General features: G+C 37.9%; 1 protein-coding gene across 2 annotated transcripts in view; it reads right to left on the bottom strand.

Annotated features, from left to right (window-relative positions):
* Positions 1 to 11,179, bottom strand: part of LOC306873965 (E3 ubiquitin-protein ligase RNF166) — a 40,136-nt gene extending 28,957 nt beyond the window's left edge. Inside the window, exon 1 of one of the 2 annotated variants that reach the window (XM_079423586.1) lies at positions 10,800 to 11,179. In XM_079423586.1, coding sequence (XP_079279712.1) covers positions 10,800 to 10,969 — 170 coding nt within the window. In that variant the 5' untranslated portion in view covers positions 10,970 to 11,179. The remainder of the gene's footprint in view (positions 1 to 10,799) is intronic. The other variant, XM_079423587.1, reaches the window with a different exon arrangement.
* Positions 11,180 to 11,580: the final 401 nt, after the last annotated feature.

Below are 11,580 nucleotides of genomic sequence, written 5' to 3' on the forward strand. Positions count from 1 at the left end.
ACCTAAATGCGTTTATGTTTGCGCAAATCATTTTTCACCAGATTGCTTTGTAAATGAGGGTCAGTACAAAGGTTTGCTAAAAAGTTGTTCCTGAAGGATGGAACGGCAATAACTCCTCGTGATCCAGCTTCACCTCCAGTACAAGTGAGTACAAGTTGTTCTGAATCTTTGCAAATCGCCTTTCCTAATAATATGCTAGTTAGCAAGTTCCATGATGAATGCAGCTAAAGTTAACAGAGAACATTGTTAAGTTGTCATTTCTATTTAGCGCCTTCTCAATATAATTCATTACCGCACGTTTATAATGAACAATGCATTAAGGTGATTACCTTTTTCAGGGCTCCAAACTGCGACTAAAATGGTCGCATTTGCGACCAAAAATATTAATTTGCGAGTGAAGTTTTTGCTGAGGTCGCCACTGGCGACTATATATAATTTGCATGAAAGGACTTTTTTCCCGATTGTTTTGCGCTCACATCTTTTGTTATGTTCACGTATTAAACTTACATAAGACGATGCGCATCAAAGTTTTACTGGAAAAGAGTTTCAAACAGTCCTCGTCTCTGCCGCACACAGTCTGCTGAACGCAGTGAGAGAGACCTGAAAGTGATAATATAAACACCAGTACCCCGCGTCCACACGGTCCGCGTATGCGTCCGGATCGCGCGAGCGGAGAGTATCGCACTTAATCATGGGCGTAAATCCCGGGGGGGACGGAGGGGACATGTCCCCTCCCATCCGAGGGTTGTCCCCCCTCCAAAAAAAAAAATTAAAAAAAAAAAAAAAATCGCACACTCTATTGTGAAAAATATATGTATGTATACCTAAAATAATTGTGTAAGTGGAAGAAAAAAACCCCCGCAAAAAATGCATTTAGAAACAGTTGAGTTCCCCCTCCCCTTCCTCACAGTGGTTTGGCCCACTGCCTGCTTTCCCAGTTCATCTCACCTACTCCACACACGAGTCAGGTGTGTGGCTGCGGCTCAGTTAATGTTGAACTCCAGTAAGTAGGGTACTTTATTCACTTTAAATAAAGCGATTCTCTTTAATGTAGTTGATGCAGACTCATTCATAAATTAGTGCGGCAAAAATGCTGATAACCGATGTAATTTTCCATGAATCTGCTATATTAGCGATTAAAATATTACTTATCTAGTTAACGGTAGCTTGTTTATAATAGCTTGTTGCATAGTGCACTGCAACTTATGGGGGTTTTCCACTGACTGGTACCAGCTCGGTTCGGTTCAGTTCGGTTCTGTTTCGGACCTACAGTTTTCCACTACAACTGGTTGCTATAGCGACCAAACATTCTGAGAAGCAGCACGAGCGGAGCGCTCTAAGCTGAGGCAAAGACAAAGAAAAAAAACTTTGAAAATAACCATAATGACGTCTCCATGCTACAATAATAATGATAGAAGCAAAGTTTTTCACTGTGGGGACATATCTTTATAAGTACAATTTGACTGTATTATTTGTGTCTCCTTCAAAAATTGCTCATAAGAAATTTTATATTTATTGTCCCCCCCCTACTGTTAAGTGAAATTTACGCCCATGCACTTAATGCTCAGGCGCGATCTCTTTAGCGCCTCAGTTAAAGCAGCAAGTGAACCCATTATATATTTCGATTTACTACTATAGTATGAAATTAACATGATCAAAAGGTAGGCAATAAGAAAGCCTATAGTACAACTTACTGAAATGTTTTATGGAAAATCTCATTCAGTGTTTCAAACTGAGGAAATGTATAAAGCTTGTAAACATTGCATTGTAATACATTTACCTCAGAATAACCACTCAGTGTCCATAAACTCATCAGTCAGCTAGAAAAATAACTATAAAGAGGAGCGTTTTGCTATATTTATGCGCTGTTGCATATTAATATTTTTACTTATTCTGTTGTACATGATTCAACTCCTCCTATAAAATTGCATTTTACTAATGAAGAAAAACAGACTGAATGTGTGAAAGACGTGACAACATTTATAGGATGCACTGCACTCAGTTGCCAAGTGATGCTTATGGTCCATGATATTGGTACAGATTCTGTGTAACGAACAATTCTTTGTGACTGTATATTTCAAGTTGGAAAAGACATTTAATTCACACTTTAAGTGAACCTTAGTCCCCCGGTCGACCTGATCATCTACAAGATGGATTAAAATGCTGATAAAGCCTAGAAAAGATAAGACATAAACACATGACAAAATGATTGAAATGTTAAAATAGGGGGTAAAAATAAAATGATAATAATAAAATAAACCACTTTTATTCTGTGGCACCTAAAAAAATAATTTGGCGCCTAAGTTTTTCTTTTATAGGAGCCAATGGCTCCTTACTCGATTTTTTTGTCTGGAGCCCTGTTTTTACATTAACTACAGTACACTTCAACATTAAACATGAAATAGATCAAAACCTTTCATCAAAGTTGTCCTAAAACCAAAAGAATACATGTTCTTGTCTTAGGACAACTTTGATGAACTTTTTTGATCTACTTCACATATTGACTACTGTACATTAAGCTTACCTTAGTAGAGGTTTTATAAAGGTGATTGTTAATGACTAATAAGTAATTTACAAATGTATTTTAAAGGGGTCATCGGATGCCCATTTTACACAAGCTGATGAGATTCTTTAGGGTCTTAATGAAAAGTAAAAAAAAAATTAATTGGTTAAAAATCCTCAATGGTAGTGTAAAAAACACCTTTTTAAACCTGTCAAAATCAGCTCTGTCTTCAGCACACTGATCTAGTCCATGTTTCTTTAAATCCTAATGAGCTCTGCTGACTCTGCCCTTCTCTTCTGTGGAGTGAGCAGCCCATAGATACGTGTAGATCCCTATTCGACCGCTCCAGATACGTTGACGCGTCAGCCATCTCGCATTCACCATAATAATCAATGAATATTCAAAGATATACAAGCGTATAACTTGCTGTTGTAGACGCACACAGTCAATGCGCTCAAGGATTCACAAACCGTTCCAAAAATGGCGGATGGCTTACATATCGCGGCCCATAGAAACAGTCGATAATGAGGCATCTAGGTATATATATCTATGGAGTAGGGCTAGGCGATATGGCACGAGTAATGGTGCAAGAGCGGAGCTAGTGATGTGAGGGGGTAAACGCTGGGATAAACGACAGGGGAAAAGCTGAAGCTGATGCTTCACTTTATAGCACTGACACCAGTCATGAGGGAGTATATTACCTTTAAACGTTGACAACATTACTCGCAAACTAATTTGTTTCATGAATATGGCTTAACCCGATGGAGGATGCGCTCATACATTCAGGCAGTCTCTCTCTCTCTCTCTCTCGAGCATGCGCTGTTTAGGCATGTTTTGTCCTGTTGATCGTGGTTGTCATCCCTAATAAATAAATCATTTATTCATGCTTGGGTGTCGGCGGTGAATCCAGTGGCGAGAAATCCCCCACCACTAACTGCAAACTGGCATTTCAGATCTGCCTCCATTTTGTTCGTAACGCCCCAACTTCCAACGATCCAATCAATTCCCGAAGGACGAAATCAAGTCCCGCCATTTCATTTTAGATGCCGTTTCACTCGGATAGACGTCACAGTAGAGAAGAAAAGACAGTCACAACTTCCGTTTCATGCAGACTTTAAATATACAGCAGTACATTTCATTTTACACATGGGGTACTTTTTATCACTGTACGCACCAAAACCATCTTGAGTGTTTGCTGCCAAAAAAGCTAAATTTTTTATTGAATCTGACCATAGAACCCAGTCCTGTTTGAAGTTCCAGTAATGTCTGGCAAATGAATAACCTGGAGTTTGTTTTTGGATGAGAGCATTTTCATTTCTTGGTTATTTTTTTTTTCTTGAAACCCTCCTAAACATGAGGTGATGTAGGTGCTGTTTGATTTTTTTATTTTGAGGCTTTCTGACCCTGAGACTCCACTATTTTCTGTAATTCTCCAGCTGTGATCCATGGAGAACCTTTGGCCACTCAAATCATCCTCCTCACCTTTAAGACAATAAAGGTGTATATCTTCAGAGTATATTTGTAACATTTAGTTTTGATTGAAAATTCTTAATTATTGCAACCCTTTTTAAAAATCTATACTTCCATTCATCGTTCTCTCTCATTCATCCGCTGCTAGTTCCTTTCATCATCTCACTGTTGTCTCTTCCTCACCTTAAGTGACCTCCTCAATCACTTAACACATCAGGAATCATGTGTTGGCACCTCATTTAACTGTGGTGATTAATTCAATAGCTCCAGAGAAAGCTCCATGTGTTGTGCTTGAATGTGTCACTGAACCAGGAACATTAAGATCTAAACTCCATCAACCATCTGATGCACTTAGCAGAAGCCAAGATAAGACTTAACTTTAAAACAAAGTTTTCTGAAGACCAAACAAAAAAGGAAAATACAACAAGATATATAACAAGATGATACAAGGTATACACCATTAGTTGAACACACAGATCTCGCCTGAGGTTGAGCCTACATTGCTGTCTCAAGCTGGTCAGGATGTTCAAACAAACAAGAGTAATGTGATAGTGCCAAAAGGGCCAGTGTTTACACTTCTCAGGGAAATCAGAACATGAATGATTTACTTAGTTGTCTCAGCATAAAAGCCCATGATAGAATTAACTATATTGACCTCTAAAACGTTTGACTTCTATTAATTAACAGAATAACAAAAATGTTATTACTATTTATTATAATTTTGTTTATTATTTGTGCACTTCTGCTATATTTATACAAAACTTTTGGACAATACACTAGTGTAAGTGTATAATAACAGCTAATAATGGGTGGCACGGTACACAGATGTCGTGGTTCGGTACGCACTTCGGTTTGATACGATTTCGGTACAACAGGAAAAAAAAAAAGAAATCTACTTTCTTTTCATTTATTTTGAACAACCAGTAATGCAAATTACAATTTTTTCCATCTAGCTTTGAAAATACACACACCGTGAACATACACCCGGAGCAGTGGGCAGCCATTTTATGCTGCAGCGCCCGGGGAGCAGTTGGGGGTTCGGTGCCTTGCTCAAGGGCACCTCAGTCGTGGTATTGAGGGTGGAGAGAGCGCTGGACATTCACTCCCCCCACCTACAATTCCTGCCGGCCGGAGACTTGAACCCGCAACCTTTGGATCACGAGTCCAACTCTCTAACCATTAGGCCACGACTTCCCCAACATTTACCAAAATAAAATACAGTGAGCCAAACATCAGCGCACCCTCCTCTGTGCCACCGTTGGAATGCGACTGAAATACAAAGCCTATAATTTACATAATAAATAGTTTAGCATTCAGATACTTAAATCGCAAACATGGAAATATTATGGAATATTTGGATTTGTGGCGAATGCGAGGGGTAGGATACACGAGCACAAAGCCCCATTTCGCAAGCAGTTGAGTGCGCAAGCCTTTAAAGTATACTCCTTTGTCAGTCTATGTGAGAGACGCATTCAGAATCAGTATGGTTATTGTCTAGTGGGCTTTGTTTTCAAGTGCGCAACTCAAATGCCTCGTTTCTACTGAGCGGTACGGTACAGTACAGTATGATTCGGTACGGGTAACCCTGATCAGGCTTGCGTTTCCACTGCCAACAGTACCCTTTACTTGATAGGCGTGGTGTATGCCGGAAAGTAGCGATCGACAATAAAGCGCGACAAAAAGCACAACTCTGCCTCTTTTATGTTTTAATGAACACTAATAGCCATTTGTTTTAATGAACAATAACAGCCATTATAAAAGTATAAGTACAAAGTATAAGAGGCTTATATAATAGGAAATAAAGACAAACGCAAACAATTCAGTCAAACGTTTACTACAAAGTCAGCGCTGTAAGTTACTACGGTAAAGTTCAAAATAAATATAAAGTTAAACTTTGTGCTCAGTCAAAACGATATGACCAGGAACAAATAATAGATTCATGAGACCACTAATGCCTGTTAAATATACACAACATCGAATTGATTCTCGTTTAATCACCACAGAGACATCAGAGCCAGTGGCAAATGTCGGAAGGACTAGCCGAGCGTAAGGCTGCTGGAGGCGGATACATGAGCACGGAGCACCGGGTGATTGTCTGGAGCTTCGAAATCGACACAGCAAATTTTCAAATAGGTGCTATTTCTTTATAAATAAACAGCAGATTTGAGTTTTAAACAACTACATTCTCGCCTGAAAAACTCTTAAAACTACTTTTCATGAAAGAATAACAGTAATATTTTGAAAATTACGCAGGTTTTTGGGCAATGACGTTTCAAAAGTCCACAAGAACAGACAAGGAACACATATTGAGAAACAGTTATTGTCTGTGTGAAAATATACTAGTATAAAATACACTGTTATATATATATAAATTTTTTTTTTTTTTTGTGTGTGTGTGTTTGCACACTCTGATGTAATAAGCAGAACAGAGCGGAACGAGTGAAGGAGAAGCTTTATCCCCTTGTATCACGCACGAGTGATGATTCTAGTTAAACCAATCAATGTTCTGCAGTGAGTTTAGCTCCACCCTTTTGAGCGTTACGGTTCGGTACAGTACGGTAGGCAATTATGTCCGTTTCCATTGTCAGAAGTTGTGAATGGTACCAAAATAGCGAACCGTACTGTACCACATTTTGGTACCCTTTCGTTGAGGTACCTAGCACAGCAAAGGGTACCAAAAAAGTGGTACAATACGGTTCTCTATTTTGGTACCATTCACAACTTCTGACAATGGAAATGGACATAATTGCCTACCGTACTGTGCCGAACCGTACCGCTCAGTGGAAACGAGCCATAAGGCTAAAAGGGATACGGATGGCGCTACATGGCATTCGCTGTTCTTCTGCTGGCAGTTATCAAACAGCGTTGCATTACTGCTTCTGGATTAGGGATGAATTGCCTGTATTCGTCGTAAGGCCTCATGCACCGAACCAAGATGTCCATACAGTGACCGTTTCGGTACGAATACATGTACCGTGCAACCCCTATATATATATATATATATATATAAAGAGAGAGAGAGAGAGAGAGAGAGATAATGTTAGAGAGAATATGTTTTATCACGACCCAATATGAGTCAAACAGCTCTGAGCCACAGCAGGTATGAGTGAGTGAGTACGTTTGAGGATCACCAATCATAATCAAGATTATTAATGTACCTGCTTTTCAGAAAATCAGTTATGACTACTGGATGAACAGGGACGATCAACTGAAAAGAATTCAGTTGACATTTAGTCATCTTCATGTCAACCCGACATGATCCTTGTGGAATTAAACCAAATGAATATCTCAAAGATCGCAGGGAAACTACCAAATCTTTTCTGACTTAAATTAAGGAAAGCAACATGAAAGGCAAAACAAGACGGGCTTAAAAAGGATAAATCTTTAGCCATATGCCTCCTACTCTTGAGATGAGCCACAGCATTGCACATCCCATGAATGTGTTAAATGAATGTGTTATATGAGTGTGGGCAGTTCTGTACAAAACCAAAGACAGCATCAGAACGCAGCCCCTATTATTTATGAGGGCGGTCAACTACAGTTTATTCAATGTGCTACAATCTCACCTGTATCTCTGGCAGGAGCATATGGTGATGTTGGCATAGAGAGATAAGGATAGTTTTAAAGTAGGTAAAAAAAAACAATCTAATCTGTATTCGGCAGGTAGAGCAGGGGATGCATTAGAAAATAAACATGTAGACAAGTGAAGCCTGTGTGCCTCTTATTTTTGTCAGGCTAGTGCAGGAGCTTCAGTGACAACTTCCCTATGTAAATGCATAAAATCCATTAGAAGTCAAATTTCATAACACTAAAACCAGTGGGTAATGTTTGCTAAGCTGAACAACACTATATGCCTAGGTTCCCATTTGTTAAATTCTCTAAACATAAATATTAAACTTTGGCACTTTTTGACTTTGGTTCTGCTTTTGTCGAGCCATTCTGCAAATTGTCATCATCATCATCATCATTTGTTTTTGTACACCTTGAATTTGTATTATACCTTCCTCATCATTAAAATAAAATAAATTGCTGAAAAACTGGTTGTGGTACACATGATTTTCATAAAGGAAAGGAACGGAAGTAAACCTAACAGATTTATTTGATTATACAGACATAATTAGATTGTAGATATGTATTTTTAAAGATATGTAAACATAATTAGATTTTTTTTATCGTATTCATTTAGTATAAAATATTATATGAGTAAATGTTCCTCAATATACCATATTTTATTCTAGTTCAATAATTTGAACATCTCACAATCATCATTGTATTGCACTGCATTTGCATTATATGCCCCCAACAATAAAAACTACAGCACTTTAAACATATACAACTAATATTTTAAATATTATTGAGAGATATAGAGTGAAAGCTGATATTTATATGCATTTTATGTAAGTAGTCTGCTATACTACTAATTTTTAGCCATATAAATATCAGCAACTGTACCACACTCTAAAAAGATGGTGCTATACAGCACTAAAGTGGTTCTTTGGCTCGTAATCATAGGGGAACCACTTTTGGTGCTGTATAGTACCAAATCTTGGTGCTTCGGTGGTTCTTTGACATGACTCAGGGGCTATATAGCACCACTACCATATACAGAACCTGTTAAGCTCCTGTATGGTTCTTCAGTGGTTCTTTGGGGTGATTAAGGTGCTATATAGCACCACCACCATACAGAGAACCTGTTAAGCCACTTAAAAGGTTCTTTACGAGCCAAATAACCACTGTAGGTGCTGTTTAGCACCATTTTTGTTGAAGAAATACAATGCAATATGGCACCTCTTATGGTTCTACTTATCACCATTTGACAAAGGTGCTGTATAGCACCTTTAAAGATATGGTGCTATATAGCACCAAAAGTGGTTCCACTATGACTACAAGCCAAGAACCACTTTTAGTGCTCTATAGCACCATTTTTTTAGAGTGCTAATTTTCCTCAGTTTTATATAAATATAATGAGCCATAAAAGCATACATGATAATGAATTAGCCTAACACATCCACTTCTTATAGGTTCAAGAAAATGTTCCATTTTTTATTTTTCTGACTATTATTTCATATGTCAGGCTTATTTCATCCCTCAGGTTTACAGCAGCTGTGTGAAGGTTACAGTGTTTCCCTCATCAAAAATTCATTTTTTTCCTGAAAGGGCAGTAAAAGGGCAAGGGCAGTCCCTGGGTGTTTCAGCATGAAACAGGCAGCGATAACTAGTCTCCTCCCAGTAATGCTACTCAGACCTCCAGGTGAAAAGCAATCTAAGCAAACAAGCTTCACTCTTCACAAAATACAGTGCAGCAAAGCACCAAAACATGTCAAAGGCACAAATTGCAGTGTTTGACTTGTTCATTAACATCTACATAATGAAAATAAAATCCAAAAATGAGCTGCCTTTATTTGATTGACTGTGAAGACTAAAAGTAAAGACTTTTGAAAAGTGAATTAATTAGCATATATTGATGATTGCACTAGCTGAAATACTGACAGGTCAAATGTGTCTCTATTGTTATGGAGCACAATACAGCTCCATGGATCAAAGAGCGACCAATTCAGCCATCCAAAGCAAACGGGGGTTATTTTAGATACTGTTCAATATTATATACATTTCAGAACTCGTCTCAAAATTGTTTCCCTTTATGAAAATTTCTTCAATTCTTCCTTAAGTATATGTAACAATACAATGTGTCATTCTACAGTGTTTTTTTGTAACGTACCTGTACTATAGCACTGTAAAAAAGTAAACATTACTTAGAAAAGAATAAATAAAATTGTAAACATTACAAAGAATTTGCATAAAATATAAATGTATTCACTTAATTCATGAAGAGACATTAGCACTAGTTTCATGCTGTAAGAGACTTTCAGATTTAGTAATAATAATATTGTGTACATAGTAATAATAATATTGTGTACATTAATGTTTGACCTGTTTCAAAACTTAAAGTGAGTGACAGCATCTGCCAAGGCAACAGAAGAATTTCTGGGTATTCTTTTTAGTGAATCGGTTCTTTTGAACGTTCGTTTCAATGATTTGATTCAGGAACCGATTCAGTACCGTATTTCTGGTTCTTAAAAACATGAGCGCTTTGTTTGAGGTATTCATGTTACCAACGAGTTTGGCATCAAAAGGTCCCAGGACAAATTAATTAATTTTACAAACACAATACAAAATATCAGTCACTACCATTTTAATTACAGTAAACCTAACTGTGCTCCCAATCAACGGCGCAAATTAAAACGAACATAAAGCTTAGTCGATCACCTAAACTCGGTTCAGATTCGCGATTCGGTTCGAATGATTCTTTCCAAAGAACCGAAACAGACATCACCGTGAAATATTGCTCGCAGCCTTCTCGCTTTGTTCTCTCCTGCGCAGATGAGAAGTGAAACTCAACTGATGGATATGATGTTTCTATTTATATCGAAATGTTTTAGAAATTTGTAAGTTCATAAAATGCATAAATTAAAAGATGCATCCCTTTTTTTGTCCCAAGGCTGACAAAGAAACATGATGTTGGAGTCATGCAAGCACAAAGGGATGCAAACAGTCTAACATTGTATCTTCAATTATATAATTACACTCACATTGAACGCGTATGTGGTCAGGCAGGATTTAATCTACTATTCTGGTCTAAAACAATGGGGTTGGTGTTTTTTTTCCACATCATTAAATATTTTTGCACTTAACGCACATACTGTAGAAGTGTAACGTTACGTTATATGCACAAATGCCAATGCCACAGTGCACTCGAAATTGATGTTTTGCCTCTACAACAGAGACACTAAATGGGAATTAAAGAAATGCCACAGTCTATACTCACGTATGGGCGCAGCTTGCGATGCTGACAGGTTTGTGGTACACCTCCAGACAGATGGGACAGGAGAATTGGCTCTCCAGGCTTTCCCCAGGTGCGGCTGCTGCGGCTCCATTTTGCTGCTGATGCTGCCTGAGCTGAGCAGCAGACACAAAACTGCGGAACATCGCCATCATGAACACAGACCGCAGGATGAACCACTAATACTGCCGATGCAAATAGGATTCCGTTTTAAAGAATGTCTCGCAAGGAAAATGTGATTTACACGACATTAGATACCGCATCAACGGTCTCCAACAGTGTTAACCGAGGAGGACACGCCGTTGTTCCAAAGAAGTAAACATTACATGGTAGCTTTAACGGAACGGTCTCGATCCGATTAGACCAACAAAATGATGGGAGTTGTAGGTTTTACTGCAATCATTTACAGCGAGTGACTGTTCTATAGAACTACATTTCCCAGGTTCATGACAATTCCATGGAGCATCGATAGATGGCGTCAACATGAACGTAGTGAACGTGACAAATAGGTCTACGTGGTCAAAAAAATACCAAAAATAAAAATAGAAAAATAGGAATGAATATTATTTTATATGATAAAAAGTGTTAATATTAGAATATTTTGAAAATTAATTTTTGACTGAAAACACTAACTCTTTAATATACATATAGCCAGACGATGCCTACACTAACTTACAGCTAAAATATCATTAAACATAATAACAACAGCAACACGTATTTTAATATTTTATATTCGAACGATATAGGAATTGCATACGAATGATAT

Source organism: Barbus barbus, assembly GCF_936440315.1.
Source record: "Barbus barbus genome assembly, chromosome: 1".
Lineage (NCBI taxonomy): Eukaryota > Metazoa > Chordata > Actinopteri > Cypriniformes > Cyprinidae > Barbus > Barbus barbus.